At 48.0% G+C, this 19,743-nt stretch overlaps 1 protein-coding gene across 3 annotated transcripts in view; it reads right to left on the reverse strand.

Moving 5' to 3' along the window:
* The window catches only part of Stk40 (serine/threonine kinase 40), a 46,412-nt gene that overhangs the window by 17,953 nt on the left and 8,716 nt on the right, over positions 1-19,743 (reverse strand). Inside the window, exons 1-4 of one of the 3 annotated variants that reach the window (XM_070008861.1) lie at positions 15,757-15,825; positions 5,065-5,184; positions 757-842; positions 295-438 (exon numbers count right to left, since the gene is read on the reverse strand). In XM_070008861.1, coding sequence (XP_069864962.1) covers positions 295-438; positions 757-842; positions 5,065-5,184; positions 15,757-15,763 — 357 coding nt within the window. In that variant the 5' untranslated portion in view covers positions 15,764-15,825. Of the gene's footprint in view, positions 1-294; positions 439-756; positions 843-5,064; positions 5,185-9,158; positions 9,260-15,756; positions 15,826-19,743 lie in introns of those variants that run through there. The other 2 variants (XM_070008863.1, XM_070008862.1) reach the window with 2 other exon arrangements.

Here is a 19,743-nt window from a genome sequence, read left to right on the forward strand (position 1 = left end):
CTCTTTAAATGACTTCCTGCTTTCCTTCTTTTTCTCTGAAAACAAAACAAAACAAAAAGCACTTCAAAGAAAGGCTGGCCATAGTTAAGATGTCAGCTGCATGGGTTCCTGCTAGGCCAAGATAATCATCACAGTGGCACTGCAGCAGCTAAACACGGCCACAGCCTGAACTCTAATTGATCTTGCCCAAGTTCTTCAGCCAGCAGGGCAGGGATGCCAGGGCCTCTATGCCAAGAGCTGCTCAGAATGGATGTGTCAGCTGGGGTTGGAAGGAGAGGCAGACAGGCTACTCACCTGGAAGAGCCCGTGGTGGTGGACCACACCATCCTGTGTGTGCAGCAGGGAGAGCAGAGAGTACTCAGTGTGCAGCAGCATCTTGCCCTGCCTCTCCTCTTGGCTCTCTATGCCTTGCTCACCTCTCTCTTCAAGGGTAAGGATCTTTAGGGAAGCACAAAGAGAAAAGCAACAGAGAAAACCTCCTTCTACATGGCAGAAGAGCTGGAACAAGGGAAGTATGTTTGCTTCCTGCCATGTGACATAAAACGCTTTTCATAATGTGATAGCATTTATACTTATGCACAGAATAAGCTGTTCATTAAAAGCAGTATTGTTCTATATGAGATTGTAAACTTGATAGCTTCTTAGGAAGAAAGTGCTACTCTCAGTCAGTGATGCATGTGTAAAGGTAGAGGAGGTAGGGAGCAGCTGCCAGGATAGGCCTTGGATCCCAAGGATCCCACCCCATCGCTTGCTTACCTTCAGCTGATAGAAGTCATCTGTGCCATCTTTCCTTGCCAAACACTGCACAATGCTTGGCACTGGTGAATTGCCCAGACGGGGACCTAAAGCACAGAGGGCCATTGGCTTACTTTTCAGAAATTCTGGCTGTCATAGCCCTATGTTACCACATGGTCTTCTGACTATATTCCGCAGGGCCCCACCCCCTCCCCTCTCTTGCCAGTCATGGGGCTTGAACTCTGAGCCTGGACACTGTACCCCAGCTCTTCAGATCAAGGCTAACACTCTACCACTTGAACCATAGCATCACTTCCGATTTTCTGGTGGTTAATTGGAGATAAGAGTCTCACTGACTTTCCTGCGCAGGCTGGCTTTGAACGGTGATCCTCAGATCTCAGCCTCCCAAGTAGCTAGGAATATAAGCATGAGCCTCTGGTACCTGGCAACTACATCTCTTTAAGAGGGTACTACAGAGTTCATGCCCACTGAACTTCACCCATCAAGTTTCTTTTTTTTTTTTTTTTGGTCCAATCATGGGGCCTGAACTCTGGGTCTGGGTGCTGTTCCTCAGCTCTTCAGCTCAAGGCTAGTGCTCTACTACTTGAACCACAACGCCACTTCTGGCTTTTCTCTTTTTGCTTATGTGGTGCTGAGGAATTGAACCCAGGGCCTCATGCATGCAAGGCAAGCGCTCTACCACTGAGCCACCTTCCCAGCCCCACCCATCAAGTTTCTTGGTGGAATATTCTCACAGCCTCACCTCCCAAAATGGTACATCTATCTGACTGCGTTGCTCCTGGTCTTAGCTGGTCCATTTCTCAAAAGGGGTGTGTGTGTGTGTTTGTGTGTGTTTGTCTGTGGTCTTAGCTGGTCCATCCCTCAAAAGGAGAGGGTGTATGTGTGTGTGTCCCTCAAAAGGAGAGAGAGAGAGAGGGTGTGTGTGTGTGTGTGTGTGTGTGTGTGTGTGTGTGTGTGTGTGTGTGTGTGTGTGTGTGTGTGTGTGTGTGTGTGTGTGTGTGTGTGTGTGTGTGTGTGTGTGTGTGTGTGTGTGTGTGTGTGTGTGTGTGTGTGTGTGTGTGTGTGTGTGTGTGTGTGCGTGTGTGTGTGTGTGTGTACTTAAACTCAGGGCCTGGGCATTGTTCCTGAGCTTTTTTGCTCAAGGGCAGTGCTCTACCCTTTTTTCTGTGTGTAATTAATTGGAGATAAAGAGTCTCATGGACTTTTCCTACCTGAGTTGACTTTGACCTGCAATCCTTAGATCTCAGTTTCCTTAGTAGCTAAGATTATAGGTGTGAGCAACTAACACCTGGCAAATAAGGAGGTGTGTGTTTGCCTGCTTTTTTCTGGCCAGTCCTGGGGCTTGAACTCAGGGCCTGAGCACTGTACCTGAGCTTCCTTTGTTCAATGCTAGCACTCTACCACTTGAGCCACAGTGTCACTTCTGGCTTTTTCTGTTTATATGGTACTGAGGAATTCAACACAGGGCTTCATGCATGCTAGGTAAGCACTCTAACACTAAGCCACATTCCCAGGCCAAGGAGGTGTCTTTTGACTCTGGGTAATGCTGGAACTTCTAGAGCACATCTGTGAGATAGAGATTCCAGAGTGACATTGTCCCTCTGACTCAGCCACTCCAGCATCCCTAGGGATCAATCCAGAACACTACAGCTTTACCAGTCTCCACTGGAGAGTCTGATAGCACTGCCTGCTCTCAGCTCTTGGACCATCACAGTGCTCACTGTCCTGTGAGAGCACACGCCTATGCTTTCAGAGTACAGATCAGATGGTATCACAGCACTGCTGTTGTGAAAAAAAGCGTAGCAGTTCTCCACTGCTCTCAGCATATAACCCAAACTCTTTCTTTTGGCCTCCAAGGCTTTGCATGATTTCTTCCTGCCCACCCTTTCTAACTTACTTGCTCCATCCTCTTTCCTACCATGCTAGAGGAGGCTCCTCCTGCTTTCCCTCCCCTTATAGGTACTTGCTGTTCCTCCTGCCTTTCACATGGCTGCTCCTTCTCAAGCTTGGTATCAGTGCAAATGCCACTTCCTCATAGGGGCCATTCTTGGCTGCAGTATCCATAGGCCTTCTTCACCCACATACCATCTGGTTTATTTCCTTCCGGTCACTTAGTAGCACCAAGCTCATCTTCCCTGTTCCTTCCCTTTCCTTCCTCTGCTTCTGACTCTCTTTTTCCTTTTGGTGGTAAATGGAGCCCGACCTTAGGGTTTTGTACTTGCTAAGCAGGTGCTCTGCAACTTGTTTAGTTTTCAGATAAGGTTTTGTATTTTTTTTTTTTTTTTGGTCAGTCATGGGGCCTGAACTCAGCCTGGGCGCTGTCCCTGAGCTCTTCAGTTATAGACTAGCGCTCTCTACCACTTGAGCCTCAGCCCCACTTCCGGCCTTTTCTGCTTATGTGGTGCTGAGGAATCAAACTCAGGGCCTCATGCATGCAAGGCAAGCACTCTACCACTGAGCCGCCTTCCCAGCCCCTGTATTATTTTTTTAAAACTTAGGCTAGTTTAGACTGAATCCTCCTACAACTCTCTCCTCCTACAATACCTCTGGTACAACTGTAATTACAGGGGTGAATCATTATGCCAAACTTTTTTTTTAAAAATTAAGATGGGGTCTTACTTTTTGCCTGGGCTAGTTGTCTCTATCTCCTAAATAGGTGAAAATCCAGGTGTGAGTCACTGAGTCTAGCTCAGTGATTGTCTTTTCTTATTTAGTCTTTCTTTTTCCAACAGAAAAGAATGTTAAGTTCCATGAGGACAGAGACTTAACATTTTTATCACTTGCTGCATCACTGGCAACAGCCCAGGTCTGGTGAATAGTAGGCACCATTATTAGCTATTTGTTGAATGCCTGATGCTAAAATAATCCTACAGGGGCTGGGAAGGTGGCTCAGTGGTAGAGCGCTTGCCTTGCATGCTCGAGGCCCTGGGTTCGATTCCTTAGCACCACATAAGCAAAAAGAAAAAAGCCGGAATTGGTGCTGTGGCTCAAGTGGTAGAGCGCTAGCCTTGAGCTGAAGAGCTGAGGGACAGCGCCCAGGCCCAGAGTTCAGGCCCCATGACCGGACCCAAAAAAAAAAAAATAAAATAAAATAAAATAATCCTACACAAGCCAGCGCCAGTGGCTAACGCCTGTAATCCTAGATACTTAGAAGGCTGAGATCTGAGGATCGAGGTTCAAAGCCAGCCCCGGCAGGAAAGTCCGTGAAACTCTTATCTCCAATAAACCACCAGAAAACCAGAAGTGGTGCTGTAGCTCAAGTAGTAGAGCGCTAGCCTTGAGCTTGAAGAGCTGAGGGACAGTGTTCAGGTCCAGAGTTCAAGCCCCACGACCGAAAAAAAAAAATCCTACATAAAATGCTGTACCAGGGCTGGGAAGGTGGCTCAGTGGTAGAGTGCTTGCCTTGCATGCCTGAGGCCCTGGGTTCGATTTCTCAGCACCACATAAACAGAAAAGGCCTGAAGTGGTGCTGTGGCTCAAGTGGTAGAGCGCTCACCTTGAGCTGAAGAGCTGAGGGACAGCGCCTAAGCCCAGAGTTCAGGTCCACGACCGACAAAAAAAAAAAAAAAAAAAAAAAAATGCTGTACCAAAGCAAAAGTCACACCCAGCCTTTGGTGCAGATCTGGGGTGTACCCACACCATTTGCAACCCTGGCCATTAACAGCACTGAGAAATCCTGTAGAAAGTCCAACTTTGCAGGATTTCTGTGCCTATTTTATAAGAAGTTGGCGGGGACTGGTAAGGTAGCTCAGTGGTAGAGTGCTTGCCTCGCATGCATGAGGCCCTGGGTTTGATTCCTCAGTACCACATAAGCAGAAAAAGCCAGAAGTGGCCCTGTGGCTCAAGTGGTAGAGCACTAGCCTTGAGCTGAAGAGCTGAGGGACAGCGCCCAGGCCCAGAGTTCAAGCCCAGGATGGCCCCCCCACCCCAAAAAAGAAGTTTGGAGGTTGCAACACAAAAAGCCCTGTGAAATTAACCATGCTACATGGGATGGTCAGACAGAGACTTAGATGAAGGATCTTGCGTTCTAATGCAACTGTGTCTCCTGTGGGCACAAGGCCATTCTTGGGCCTCACACGTGGATCTCTGAGGGAAGAGATAGTTGGTTCTCAGCTGAGACTCACATAAGGATTTTCTACTGTATATTCCACTTGAAGCAGTGAAGCATGTGACCAGATCTGGGGTTGGTCAGGACTTTACATAGCTGTGGGTGGGTACCCCACAATGCTATCTGCAAGTCAGATCATGGAAGCCCTCCTGCCAGCCCTGCCCCCAGCAAACCCATTCTCCTGCCAGTGAGAGGCTTACCAAGGATAAATGGTCCGGCTCTCTTTGCATTGTTTCCAGAAATTCCACTCCCTAGAGCCTTCGCCCTGGCCGACGTTTCCCCAGCTCCTCTGTCTGATGCTCTCCGCTTCATCCTCAGCTCTAGACAAGACAGAAGAGATCCCCTATGAGTAGGTCAGTGACTCCCCAACACTATGTGGATGCACCACATAACTGCTGTTGTTTTTCCACTGCTACCACCACTTCTTTCCCACTCTGAGGAGCCTCCAAAGTTCCTACTGACAAAGAACAGCCAGCTAAGGACCAATAAAACACTGAGAAGGGAACTGGGCTTTGTGCAGATGCTAAAGCCAAAGCTCCACAGAGAAGGCAGCCAGCTGTAGCCCTGAAGCAGCTGTTTCCAAAGTGAGTGTTCTCTCTAATCATCCATAGCCAAAGGGCCTTCAGTGTCCTTGCCCCGAGTCTCCCAAAGGAAAGGATTCATTACCCATGGGGTTCAGGCATCTTGCTGTGAAGTGTGAGAACATTAATTACCCTGAGAAATCCTCTTCTGAACTTTCTAAGGAACCTTTAGGGTCAAAGGGAGATTTGCTCTTTCTTATTCTCTCACTAAAAGATTTTTTTTTTTTTTTTGGGTCCGGTCGTGGGGCCTGAACTCTGGGCCTGGGCACTGTCCCTCAGCTCTTCAGCTCAAGGCTAGCGCTCTACCACTTGAGCCACAGCGCCACTTCCGGCTTTTTTCTTTTTGCTTATGTGGTGCTGAGGAATTGAACCCAGGGCCTCAGACATGCAAGGCAAGCGCTCTACCACTGAGCCACCTTCCCAGCCCTCACTAAAAGTTTTTTACTCTTTATTTTTGTTGGTCAGGGTCACTTGAACTCAGGGCCTGGGCTCTATCCCTGAGCTCTTTTTTGCTCAAGGCTAGCGTTACCACTTTGAGCCACAGCTCCACTTCCAGTTTTCTGGTGGTTAACTGGAGAGATAAGGAGTCTCACTGACTTTCCTGTCTGATTTGGCTTTCAGCCATGATTTTCAGATCTCAGCCTGCTGAGTAGCTAGGATTACTGATGTAAAGCACCAGTGCTCAGCTTTTTTTTTTTTTCCTCCTTCTTTTTCTTTTTTTTTTTTTGTCTGGGCCTGGGTGCTGTCCCTCAGCTCTTCAGCTCAAGGCGAGCGCTCTACCACTTGAGCTACAGCGCCACTTCTGGTTTTCTGGTGGTTTATTGGAGATAGGAGTCTCACAGTCTCTTCTGCCTGGGCTGGCTTTGAACCGCAATCCTCAGATCTCAGCCTCCTGAGTAGCTAGGATTACAGGCGTGAGCCACCAGCGCCCGGCTTTCTCCTTCTTTTTCTTTTTTTTTCTTTTCTTTTTTTTTTTTTGTTGGTCGTGGGGCTTGAACTCTGGGCCTGGGCGCTGTCCCTCAGCTCTTCAGCTCAAGGCAAGCGCTCTACCACTTGAGCTACAGCGCCACTTCTGGTTTTCTGGTGGTTTATTGGAGATAGGAGTCTCACGGTCTCTCCTGCACAGGCTGGCTTTGAACCGGGATCCTCAGATCTCAGCCTCCTGAGTAGCTAGGATTACAGGCGTGAGCCACCAGCGCCCGGCTCTCCTTCTTTTTCTTGAGGTGGAGTATTGTCATGTTGTTCAGGCTGGCCTCAAACTCCTGAGCTCAAGTGATCCTCCTGTTTCTTGCCTTCTGAGTACTGGAATTACAGAGGTATACCATTATTGGGTAAGTAACATTACACAGGACTATTCTCAGCACTTAGAAGCCTGAGGTTCCCAGAATTTTTTGAGTCCAGAAGACCAGTGGGCAACACAGTGAGACACTGTCTGTCTGTCTCTCTCTTGCTCTTTTCATTTTTTTTTTTTTGGGGGGGGGTCAGTTGTGGGGCTTGCACTCAGGGCCTGAGTGCTGTTCCTAAGCTCCTTTGCTCAAGGCTAGCGCTCTACCACTCCAAGCCACAATGCCATTTCAGTTTTCTGGTGCTTAATTGGGACTAAGAGTCTCATGAACTTTCCTGCCAAGGCTGGCTTCCAACTGTGATCCTCAGATCTCAGTCTCCTCAGTAGCTAGGATTACAGATGTGAGCCACCAGCGCCAGGTGAGACCCTGTCTCAAACAAATAACTCTCCCCCTCCAAAAACAACAACAACAAAAAACAACCACTGAAGATGGCTAGGCACTAATTCTCCTAATAATCCTTAGCTCCTCTAGGGCCCAATGAATGGCAGAAACAGGAGCCAGGTTCTGGAGGTTTCCTCTCCCTTCTCTCTCCTATTCTTTTCTCCCCCCCATACCTTTCATCCTGTTATATGAACTCAGGGCCTGGATGCTGTCTGCTGTCCCTGAACTTTTGTGCACTTAAGGCTAGATCACTACCACTTGGGCCACAGCTCCATTTCTAGCTTTTTGGTGGTTAGTTTCATGGACTTTTTCTGTGCAGGCTGGCTACATGTTTATATGCTTAATGTTTACTACCACTGCCACTAGAAAAACTCTCCACCATATAACGCATTCCTACTATATACGTGCATATACAGATAGATATATGAGCCACTGCATCTTGGTTCCTGGCCTAGCAGATACTCCATGAACAGATATCATCATTCCAGTTGGTGATGATTTTTTTTTTCGGTGCTGGTCATGGGGCTTGAAATCAGGGTTTGGGTGCTGTCCCTGAGCTCAAAGCTAGCATTCTAGGGCCAGGAAGGTGACTCAGTGGTAGAGTGCTTGCCTTGCATGCCTGAGGCCTTGGGTTCAATTACTCAGCACCACATAAGCAGAAAAAGCTGGAAGTGGTACTGTGGCTCAAGTGGTAGAGTGCTAGCCTTGAGCTGAAGAGCTGAGGGATAGCACCCAGGCTCAGAGTTCAGGCCCCACAGTTCCACTTCCAGCTTTTTGGTGATTAACTGGAGATGAGAGTCTCATGGACTTCCCTGCCCTGCCTGGGTTGGCTTTGAACTCAGTGGTAGAGTGCTTGCCTTGCATGCATGAGGCTCTGGGTTCAATTCCTCAGCACCACATAAGCAAAAAGAAAAAAGCCAGAAGTGGCACTGTGGCTCAAGTGGTAGAGCACTAGCCTTGAGCTGAAGAGCTGAGGGACAGCGCCTAGGCCCAGAGTTCAGACCCCGCAACCGGACCGCCCCCCCCAAAAAAAATTTTTTTTTGATCCTTAGCTCTTTAGCTCAAGGCTAGTGCTCTACCACTTGAGCCACAGCATCACTTCCGGCTTTTTTCTTTTTGCTTATGTGATGCTGAGCAATCGAACCCAGGGCCTCAGGCATGCAAGGCAAGCGCTCTACCACTTAGCCACCTTCCCAGCCCTTGGTGATGGTTTTTATCAGGGCTGAAAGCCCTGTGCCTATCTTGAGCTGCATACTGCCCCACTGGACGCATTCTGACCCTGCTTTCCATCTTCCCTGGGGCCTGGGCCTCCTCTTTGTCTCCTGGTTCCCTAGAGAGCACCAGGGAGGTACATCACATCTGTGTAGACACTGCCTGTGGGCCTACGCACAGTCTAGACGACAGTTTGCAGGGAGCAGCTGCAGCTCAGACAATGAGTGGGCTCAGCCTGACCCCACCTACCCCACTCAGGATTCAATTCAAGCGCATGGTGTGGGAACTTCTCCAAGATGTAGGCAGACAGAAGGATGGGAACAGATGGGCAGGGAGAGGAAAGGATGCTGGCGGTGAAGAGCAAGCTAGTCTACCTCCCTTTCTGAACATCCGTTCATGCTACCCAGAGTTGACTACAGCAAAGAAAGCAGCAGGGAAGAGGCCTGGCAGCCTGGCACCCTGGCAGGTGTGGTGGCAGGGCTCAATAAGGAATAAGAATGAAGCCCTAAGGCTGACCTCCCATTCCTGACCTCAGCTGTCCTGATGTATCCCTCCAGAGACACATCTGCAAGTATCCACCAATGCTCTCACTGGGGAGGATCCTGGCTTCACAGAGACCTATGATGATGCAGCTGTGATTCCTCTGGCTTCAGAAGGACTTGGCCCCAGGTTCCTCCACAGATAATTGGTCCTCAGGCTGGGTGAAAAGGGTCTTGGCCCAGCCTGGCTAAGGTATGGCTATTTTGCCTGGTGTTTCCTGAGCCAAATGCTTACCTTCCCAGGAATTCAACAGACCCAGCTCAGTGCTTTGAAAATACCAACTCTTCTGTGTTCTCTCTCCTCACAGGTCAGCAGTTCCCTTAGAATCTCAACAGGAAGCTCAGTGAGGCCACAATTGGGGGTGGGGTGCCTAGGAGGGAGGCAGTGAGAGAGAGTCTAGCCCGACAGCTGCACATGTAGGCTGCAGCTGTGCTGGCAATCCTGAGAGAAGGGGATTCTGTGGGCTTTGCCTAGCCTGGGGAGAGTCATGGGCCTCAACATGAGATGGCCTCGGCTTTGGGACAGCTAAGGGACAGCTACCCTAGCAGGTCTAGACAGGGGTGCCTGATCCTACAATGTCAATTTGAGGCTTAAGGTCACCTCAGCCAGGAGAGGCACAGAGTTCTAAGGCTAAAGATGCCTGGAGCCCATTGAGACACAGTACAGGAGAGTTGGACTAGATAGTTGGACACTAAAGGCACACACAGCAAGGTTCAGCTTTGTGGACATACCTCCAGAGAGAGGTAGGCTGCAAAAACAGTCAAAATGGAGCTAAGGAACAGCTCAGTCTGTCTATACCCAAATACAAGGCAACTGAAGCCTGGAAAGGTGTGGAGGGGTCTTGCCACTCACAACCAGAATACAGGATCCTGAGCCCAGGATGCACAGAGCCAGCACAAGAGGCTATGGCAGGGCCTATAGATAGACAGAGACTTTGCACTCAAGCTCAGCCTTTTTTGGTTTTGTTTTTCTTTGAGGCAAGGGCTCCCCGTATAGCCCAGGCCTTGAACACTCAATCATCCTGCTTCTTGCAGCAACCTTTAAGTTTCTGGAGAGATGAGTAACTACAAAAAGTATAGGGACAGTGTGGAAATGTGGCTCTGGGTTCGATTCCTTAGTACCACATAAACAGAAAAAGCTGGAAGTGGTGCTGTGGCTCAAGTGGTAGAGTGGTGGCCTTGAGCAAAAGGAGCTCAGGGACAGTGCCCAGGCTCTGAGTTCAAGCCCTGGGACTAGCCACCCCCCCCCCAAAAAAAAGTACAAGGCCAGTTCTTTGCATCTCCACCTCCCAAGGAGGGGAAGAAACTGTGGTCCTGGCCCAGTGAAGTACTTGCTGGGTCAGCCTGTGTGTGTGTGCATGTGTGCAGACAGCAGCTGGAGCCACATTTTGTCAGTGGTTGCCAATGACCACGAGGAGTCAAAGGGCTATGTCTACTCTGCAGGGGCAAGCTGAGACAACAGCATCACTATGCAGCTCGTCCTTGCCAGCATTCCAACCTCAACTTCCATGTTTACAAATGTCAAAAAATAAATCTGTAAGGGAAGTGGACTGTCCAGAAGGAAATGTGCTCATGACCTGACTTGTGAAATGGTAATTCTTCTGTATATCACCCTTATAATAACAATTTTTAAAAAGTGTTAAAAAATCAGCAACTTGCTGAGTCTATAAGACCATGGTTTGAAGCTAGACCGGGCAGAAAAGCACACAAGACTCTGTCTCCAAAATAACAAGGAAAATGTTGGACTGGAGGCATGGCTCATGTGGTAGAATGCCATGTGTAAGAAAACCAAGTGAGCCGGGCACTGGTGGCTCATGCCTGTAATCCTAGCTACTCAGGAGGCTGAGATTTGAGGATCGCGGTTCAAAGCCAGCCCGGGCAGGAGAGACTGTGAGACTCCTATCTCCAATAAACCACCAGAAAACCAGAAGTGGCGCTATAGCTCAAGTGGTAGAGCTCTCGCCTTGAGCTGAAGAGCTGAGGGACAGTGCCCAGGCCCAGAGTTCAAGCCCCACGACCGACAAAAAAAAAAAAGAAAGAAAGAAAGAAAAAAGAAAACCAAGTGAGCCAGGCGCTGGTGGCTCACGCCTGTAATCCTAGCTACTCAGGAGGCTGAGATGTGAGGATCGCAGTTCAAAGCCAGCCCAGGCAGGAGAGACCGTGAGACTCCTATCTCCAATAAACCACCAGAAAACCGGAATTGGCGCTGTAGCTCAAGTGGTAGAGCGCTCGCCTTGAGCTGAAGAGCTGAGGGACAGCGCCCGAGCCCAGAGTTCAAGTCCCACGGCCGACCAAAAAAAAAAAGAAAGAAAAGAAAAAGAAAACCAAGTGGGAGTAAAAAGCCGTGGGTTCAGTTCAAGCCATAATACCAGCATGATAGATAGATAGATAGATAGATAGATAGATAGATAGATAGATAGATAGATAGACAGACAGATAGATAGATAGATAATTGAGTTATATAGCCCTTCATTTTTCTTGTTTTTCCCTCTGGCATCAGCTAGTGAAGGCAGAGACTCCCCACCTCTACCTACCCGTCTAATACCTGGAAGCAAGCCCAGAGCTCCCATCCATCCCTGGCCTCAATCCTATTTTCCATGTACTAGTGAGGGGTCTGGGTGTCCAGATCTACTTCAGGTCCTCTGAGGGAGGAACAAGTCTCTGCCCAAAGGTTACAACAATGTATCAGTCTCTTTCACCTCACAACACAGGGAGAGGGCACCTCTGTGTGCATTGAGAGTGAAATGGATGACTCGTCCTGTCACCCTGAGGCTTCGAGGATCACCATCTTGGCTATATAATCCTTTCTGGTTAGGAGACAAGGATTTTAGAATAAGTCAAGCCCAGATTCACAGTCCATTGAGGCTCTTATTCTGTATCTATTTTTTATTCTATATCTACAGAGAATAATCCCCTTCTTACTTTTGAGGTTATTGTAAAGATTAAGTGGCTAACTCACACAAAAGGCTTGGCAGAGGACCTGTTTTAGTAAAAGCATTTGATAAATTATGCTCCTGTGACCTTAAATTCATAGCTTTGACTTCCTCTAGTTCAAAGAGGTACTGAAGTGGGGAGCTAGGGACAGCAGAAGAAGGGTAACTACACTAAGGCTCAAGGGCCTTGGACCTAGTGTCTGCTTCCTGAGACGACAAGCCTGATGTCCACTTTAACAGCCATGTTCCTTCCATCCAGTGAGGGAAGAGCAAGTCTGTGTGAGCTGAGCTGTTGAGTTGCTGGGAGAGGTCTGGGCAGAGCTAGGTATATATGCAGAGGGCTGATTGAGTATATCTGTGTGTGGATCAGCAGTAATACCTTCTCTTGCATGGAGACACAGAGAGGATGTCCTGTTGTTTGCTGCTCCTTGAGGGAGCAGAGGCCCTTTACTGTGTCGGCCAAAGCTGGGATACCAGCTGGCAACTCTCTCCTTGGGGCACAGTAAGGGGCAGTGCAGGATGATGATGAGTCCATCCTGGATAGTTCCACTGTTGGGGTGGAATGTATGGTTTTTGGAGGAACCTAGAATTCAGATGTGGTACCACTAGTTCATGATCTCTTGAAACAAGATTGAGGGAAGAGGGCAAAACAAGTGTACTGTAAAACTTCTGCTACAGCAGGACATAGCTTTCTGGGTCTGTGCATTTGCCAAAACTATTCAACAGCACAGTTAAGGGATGTATACCTCTACTGAAAAAAAAGCAAGGGGGGGCTGGGAAGATGGCTCAGTGGTAGAGTGCTTGCCTTGCATGCATGAGGCCCTGGGTTCAATTCCTCAGCACCACATAAGCAAAAAGAAAAATGCCAGAAGTGGTCCTGTGGCTCAAGTGGTAGAGCGCTAGCCTTGAGCTGAATTGCTGAGGGACAGCACCCAGGCCCAGAGTTCAGGCCCCATGACTGGACCCCCCCCCCCAAAAAAAAGAAAATGAAAAAAAAGCAAGGTGCAACCTGAACCTTGGGATGCAAGTTAATATCACATCCTTCACTTCCTGATGTGGTGCTCTTAACAAAGATACATTCCTTACTTATACCTACCCCCCCCCAGGAAAAAAATGTACAAATGGAACAATTGAACCTGATTATGTGACTTCATATAACTTAGATCCTTTCAACAAAATGAGCCTATACACCTTAAAAACAAGAGTTAAAAAAGAGCTGAAGAACTATTCTAGATTAAAGCAGTCTGAGGACACATGCCAAGTAAATGCAAGGAATAACTGGAGGGGAAAAAAAAGTTTGAATATCTTCGTTCCTAGGTGATATACGTTCAAATCAAGCTTAGGGATGAAGGATCATGATTCCTGTCACTCTCAGGTCCTTATAGGCAGGGGAGAAAGTCTAAGCTGCTGGAGTAACACCCAAGCCTTGATTCACAGGTTCAAAAGGGCTTGCCTTAGCCAGGCGTCAGTGGCTCACACCTGCCATCATCATTATTACTCAGGAGGCTGAGATCTGAGGATTGTAGTTCAAAGCCAGCCGACACAAAGAAGTCCATGAGACTTTTATCTCCAGTTAATCACCAAAAAGCTAAAAATGGAGCTGTGGCTCAAAGTGGTACAGCACTAGCCTTGAGCACAAAAGCTCTGAGACAGCACCCAGGACCTAAACACAAGTGCGCACGTGAGCGCGCACGCACGCACGCACGCACGCACGCACACACACACACACACACACACACAGAAATGAAACAAAGTGCTTGCTTTTGAGTACACAATCACAGTGGCAAAACCTGGCTGAATATTCTCCTTGGGCACAGTCAGCCTGTCAGTCTTAAATGTCCAAGGATTGGGGGAAAAAAAGAGGCATCATGCAGTTTTTGGGCCTGCCACGTGGTGGCGCCCTTCTGCAGTGCTACTTCAAAGGGTTTTTCTGCACCAGGAACAGGGCACTGGGGCTCTATACTCTAGGCTGCTACCTGGGTAATGATCTGGACAGATACCAGACAACTGAAGCATTTCTGCCTGCCATGGAGGTCCTCTAAGGCTCCTAGTCTTCAAGAAGAAACCCAAGTTCCTCAGTGAGCCTGCCAAAGCTAGGCTATCTCCTCCACCTCAGTGTCCTTTTTTTTTTTTTGCCAGTCATGGTGCCTGAACCCTGGGCCTGGGTACTGTCCCTCAGCTCTTCAGCTCAAGGCTAGTGCTCTACCACTTGAGCCACGGTGCCACTTCTGGCTTTTTCTGCTTATGTAGTGCTGAGGAATCAAACCCAGGGCATGCAAGGCAAGCACTCTACCACTGAGCCACCTTCCCAGCCCCGCATCTCAGTGTCCTTATATGAACACTAAATGTAGTCACACCAAATGATTCGTGAATCCTTGAGTGTGCCATAAATGCCCCTGCCTCACCCTGCTCTGAATTTGCTGGCTGGTGCTTCCCTTAATCCTCACTCCAAAGTGTCACCCACAGCAGGTCTTCAAGGAAGACTATCTGACAGAGCTAGCTGCTGCTCCTCTAGCTTCTAGAGCATCCAAGCACAGTGTTATGTCTTCCCACTGGGCTGCGACCACTGGTTTATCTGTCTGACTCATCCCAGGATGTGGGCTCCTGAGATCAAGTACAATTTATCTCTGCTTGCCTGCACCCACCCAGGGCATGGGACTGTTATGTATCTAGAAAGCATCAAAGCTCCTGTTGGGCGAAGAAGAGAAACTCATGGACAAGGAAGCATAAAACTGGTTTGCAGGCAAATGCTGCCTAATTGGAGGCCATCGGTTACATTTAGCTGATGCCTGGAATAACAGGATGAGAGCTTTTTATTTATTTATTTATTTATTTATTTTTGGGTCCGGTCGTGGGGCCTGAACTCTGGGCTTGGGCGCTGTCCCTCAGCTCTTCAGCTCAAGACTAGTGCTCTACCACTTGAGCCACAGCGCCACTTCCGGCTTTTTTCTTTTTGCTTATGTGGTGCTGAGTTATCGAACCCAGGGCCTCATGCATGCAAGGCAAGCGCTGAGCCATCTTCCCAGTCCCCAGGCTGAGAGCTTTAAGTAAGCAATGTGACTCTGAATATGTGATCCCTCTAAGAACCTGTGTGTGGATCCATGCTGTATAGATCACTCTCCACAAGAAGACTGCCAGATTCCTGAGTGGCTCTCTGCATGCCTCTCTGGATGGAAATTTCAGACAGAATCCACATGGGAAGCTTACACTCTTAAGTTAACTATCATACTTTTTGTACATGGCTTTATAGTTTATAAAGCACTTGCAAAGACATAATTATACCCCCCAAGACACATAAAAACAATACATTCTAGAAAAAAAGATAATGAGATTTAGAGATCTGGAAGCCTGCTTAAATACCTAGGTAGCTGTTACAAGAATGTGAACACAGGTTTTTCAGTGCTGAGTCTACGTGATCACAGTGCTTCCTCAACTGTCCTGGTTCCATCTGAGGTCTGCGTGGTCCTAGGAGTGCTGATTCCAGAGGGGGCAGCACCCTCTAAGCTTTCTACAATCAATCATCTTCCTGGGACTTGGGAGCTACCAAGCCAGAGAGCTGCAAGTGCAGGAAGTGAGAAGACCTCTAGAGAAAAGGGCTGAATTAGAGGAGGGGTTACCAAGATTTCCTTTCCACCGGCTAGCAGTAAGCACCTGTGCATTCTAGAAGCCACTTCCACTATAACTCAATATTCACACGTAGGGCCACTGACTTTCCCATTCTTCATCCACAGTCAACTCAGAAAACCAAGAAAAATTTGTAGCCCGCAATAACAAGAGTTTCAAACTGTGGACCAGTTACTCAGTGACAGTTGGGAAAGCAAGACCGATATGAGATGATGTAAATCTGGATTTAAATCTTAGCTTTTGTCACTCACTTGCTTTATGACCCTAGACATCTACCTTTCATGGGCCCAGTTTCCTCATCTTGACAACCAGGATGGTAACATTCCCTCTTTCACAGGATGGTTGAAGGATCAGATGTGATCCTACAGCTGATGTCTTGAAGCCTGCCAGGCAAAAGGTGAATGAATGTTCCCTGGCATGTGCAGTGACCTCCCCAGTGGTGAGTCTCTCCAAGCACATTCCTTTTTAGGTTTCATTTGATGGGGACCTCATACTTGCTAGGGATCATTCTTGGGATTTCCTGGATTCTCTCTTTAATCTTCACAACTATCTTCCTTTCATCCCTTTGTGTTGCTAAGAAACCAAAGCCTGGAGAGCAAGGGGCTCCCTGTTCTCTCCCACTCCTGTGAGGCCAGTTTCAGGGCTTCTGCACTGACACTGAGTAAGGCTGAATGAAGAGCCATTTTCCTTTGTGCTCAGGATGGAAGCTGGGGGGTGGGGAGGCAGGCAGATGAAGAGGAGGATTAGTAATCCTTCGACTTCATCCAGGGCTCCCTGATGACAAAGACTCATGCCTCTGCAGTCATCTGTTCCCAGAGTGATGATTTTGTTCATTTTTTTAGATGCAGGATATGCATAGCTCTAATTTATCAAAAATACATAACACCTCATCATTCGCTAAATGCTGTGCTCTACTGCAGGGGGGGGGGTGTTACTAGTAAGCAGGCTGCTTCTACCAGAGTCCTCTCAGTATATAGAGTAAGCCCCACCCAGTGAAGCAGCACTGCTCAGGGGCCTGTGGGAGAATACCTGCCACAGCCAGAGAGGAAATGACTCAGCCAGTGGAAGTAGGAGGGGAGCTCCGAGAATGCCTGCATACCACCCCCCCCAAGCCCACCCCTCCCCCCACATCCACATCTGATCATCCTTTGTGGCAGTCTTTCCTCAGTAGGCCTGAGGCCCAGAAAGCCCTCACTGCTCTTACAGTCAGGGGTTCCAGCTACAGAGGCAAAAGCTTACAGATTATCCCCATACAAGGAAACTGTAATCACTTATGTCCCTCTTCACCCCACTGTCCTGAGGAAGTCTCCATTGAAAGTCTGGAAGATGAAGATCCCTGAGAATGTGTCCAAGGCAATTTTGGACGAAAATCCTTAAACAGGACTCCCTGCAGCTTCCTCAGGAGAATAGACATCAATAGGCTGAGAACTAGCCCCTGGGATGCTAAAGCAGGTTGGCTGCTCCTGGAGGCAGAGGGCTTCACCAGAAATCACTGAGAGCCACTAGAACAGGATATAGGGTAATGTTGCTAACCCTGCCACCAGGCTCACCCTTCCTCCCTGCCTCCGGAAGCAGCTGATGTGACAACAAATAATCTGTCACTGTGTGTGGGTGTGAGAGGAGGAGGGGCCAGACTTAATAGCTCTTTCTCAGACTGCCGGCCTGGTATTCTCCATCCACAGAAGCAATCAGGGGAAGTAGCCGAGCACACTGGCTTGGGAGGCTTGGCTCTGCAGAGGGCCTTCTGCCATGCACATGGACATTGGCGCAAGTCATTGACAGCTTTTCCCTGCCATGTCAACCTGCTCTGGCTACAAGGGCTAGAAGAGAAGCTTGTAGCAAGGGAGGATCCTGGCATGAGCATGTGACTCAGGGGCTCCTCAGCCCAAAACACAGTTATTGCTTTGTGCAATGACTCAGCCCAGAACAAGGCATGCCATGGGGTCCCATGTGGAGTTCATCTTGCCACCCACAATAGCTTCAATCAGACCAGGAGAAAGCAGCAGGGGCCCAAAGAAGAAAGGGCTGGTTAAAGCTGAGAGCACCTTTGTCCACTGCATAATCTGGACACATCTCTGCTTAGTCTCTTCAAGGTTCTCCTGAAGACTGCAGGAAGCCAGCATGTAGTAGCAGATTTCCCAGTGTGCGCCACTGGTGCCCAGCCAAACTGCCTTTCTTTAACTGCCTCATAAGACCTTAAACTATGCTGGGTGCTGGTCGCTTACACCTGTAATCCTAGCTACTCAGGAGGCTAAGAATCTATCAGGAGATCTAAGAATCACAGTTCAAAGCCAGCCCAGGCAGGAAAGTCCGTGAGACTGTTATCTCCAATAAACCACCAGAAAACTGGAAGTGGTGCTTTGGTTCAAGTGGTAGAGCGCTTGGGTTGAGCTGAAAAGCTGAGGGAAGTGCCCAGGCCGACCAACCAAAAAAAAAAAAAAAAAAGAAAAAGAACTTAAACTAAAGTACAATACAACAGTACAAACAATACAATTCAGTACAAACAATACAATTCACTTTTTAAAGTTTATAAAGTGTTGATGGCTAAGGCTACTGAGGGTGTAAAAGGCTTCTTGGCATGAATACAGAGGTGGATGGGCAGACCCTGCTCTTAACAGTTCTCCTCCACTGGCCGGGCGCTGGTGGCTCACGCCTGTAATCCTAGCTACTCAGGAGGCTGAGATCTGAGGATCGCGGTTCAAAGCCAGCCCGGGCAGGAGAGACCGTGAGACTCCTATCTCCAATAAACCACCAGAAAACCAGAAGTGGCGCTGTAGCTCAAGTGGTAGAGCGCTCGCTTGAGCTGAAGAGCTGAGGGGCAGCGCCCAGGCCCAGAGTTCAAGCCCCACGACTGACAAAAAAAAAAAAAAAAAAAAAAGAGTTCTCCTCCACCAGCCATTCTGGTGGGTGGGCCCAAGAGAAGATCTCATCTGCTCCAAGTCACTGAGAGGTCAAGTTGGGCTGATCTCAAGTACATTCACCATGCTTGCTTGAATGCAGGTCTCAAGTGGGGTCTTCTCTACCTCAGGCACAAGTTCGGAGCCATGCAGAAAATATGCATAATGTCTCAGCCAAAATTGAAAAGAAAATGTAAATAGTTCAGGACATAAAATTCCATAGTACTGGGGGTTTATTCACCATATATATGGCCATATATATGCTACATCTGGGAACACGTGTAGTAGCAAAAGGCAAAACCACAAAAAATAAGAATACCTCTATGCCCTAGACAGGAAATACTCGAAATGTCTATCAGGAAAGAACTGTGCTATCTAGACAGTGGATTATTATACATTGTTTACAGCTAGGTCTATACATGCTAAGGAAAATGTCATCCATGATACATTATCCCTTCCCCCCCCAAAAAAGAGCTGGGGATGTAGATTAGTGATAGAGTGTTTGCCTAGCATGTGTGAAGTCCTGGGTTTGATTTCTCAGTACCACATAAACAGAAAAAGCCAGAAGTGGAACTGTGGCTCAAGTGGTAGGGTGCTAGCCTTGAACAAAAGAAGCTCACAGATAGTGCCCAGGCCCTAAGTCCAAGCCACAGAACTGTCAGAAAAAAAAAAAGAAAAAAGCAGCAAACTGCAATATTGTATGTTTAATAGGGTTCCTATTTTTGTTAAAATTATACACACCCTTGCAATTTAACAATGAATGCTATCCAGGCAGTAGAATTAGGGGCCTAAGGAAGAGTTTTACTTTATTTTCTTATACATATTATTTGACTATTTTACTATATTTATACTACATACTTTGAAAATCAAGACATTTTCTCTGAATCCATTACAATCGTTAAGCAGTAATGGAATGGAATCTGAAAGGGTGGACATCAGAGTGTCAGATCTGAAAAGATATGATATGAACAGGTGTAAACTAAGTGCCTCAGATGTTTAAGCCTCTGTGCTGACACAAGAGTGCACCAGAGGCTGAGGGTGAAAGGGTCAAGGTCAGCACATCTGGTAAGCTTCAACTCTCCCAGGCAGCTTGCAAATACGCCTGTACAGAACTTCCTGCATGCTACTGGAATCCCTAGGGACAGAAAGCTGTATTAGAATGATGCTTTGGGGTTACTCACAGAATTATAAACAAAGACACCACCTGGACCTCACCAGAGCTGGGCCCAGGCCCTTGACTACGTGCCAGACACTAGAATAAACATGCTACAAACAATATCTTAACTCCTCATTTCTACCTTACGCCCAGGGATGTTTATGCCCATTTTGCAGAGCAGAAAACAGAGGCTAGAATGACTTGATCAAG

This window comes from Dipodomys merriami, unplaced genomic scaffold (genome assembly GCF_024711535.1).
Source record: "Dipodomys merriami isolate MVZ:Mamm:240054 unplaced genomic scaffold, mDipMer1.0.p SCAF_71, whole genome shotgun sequence".
In the NCBI taxonomy this organism is placed as follows: Eukaryota; Metazoa; Chordata; class Mammalia; order Rodentia; family Heteromyidae; genus Dipodomys; species Dipodomys merriami.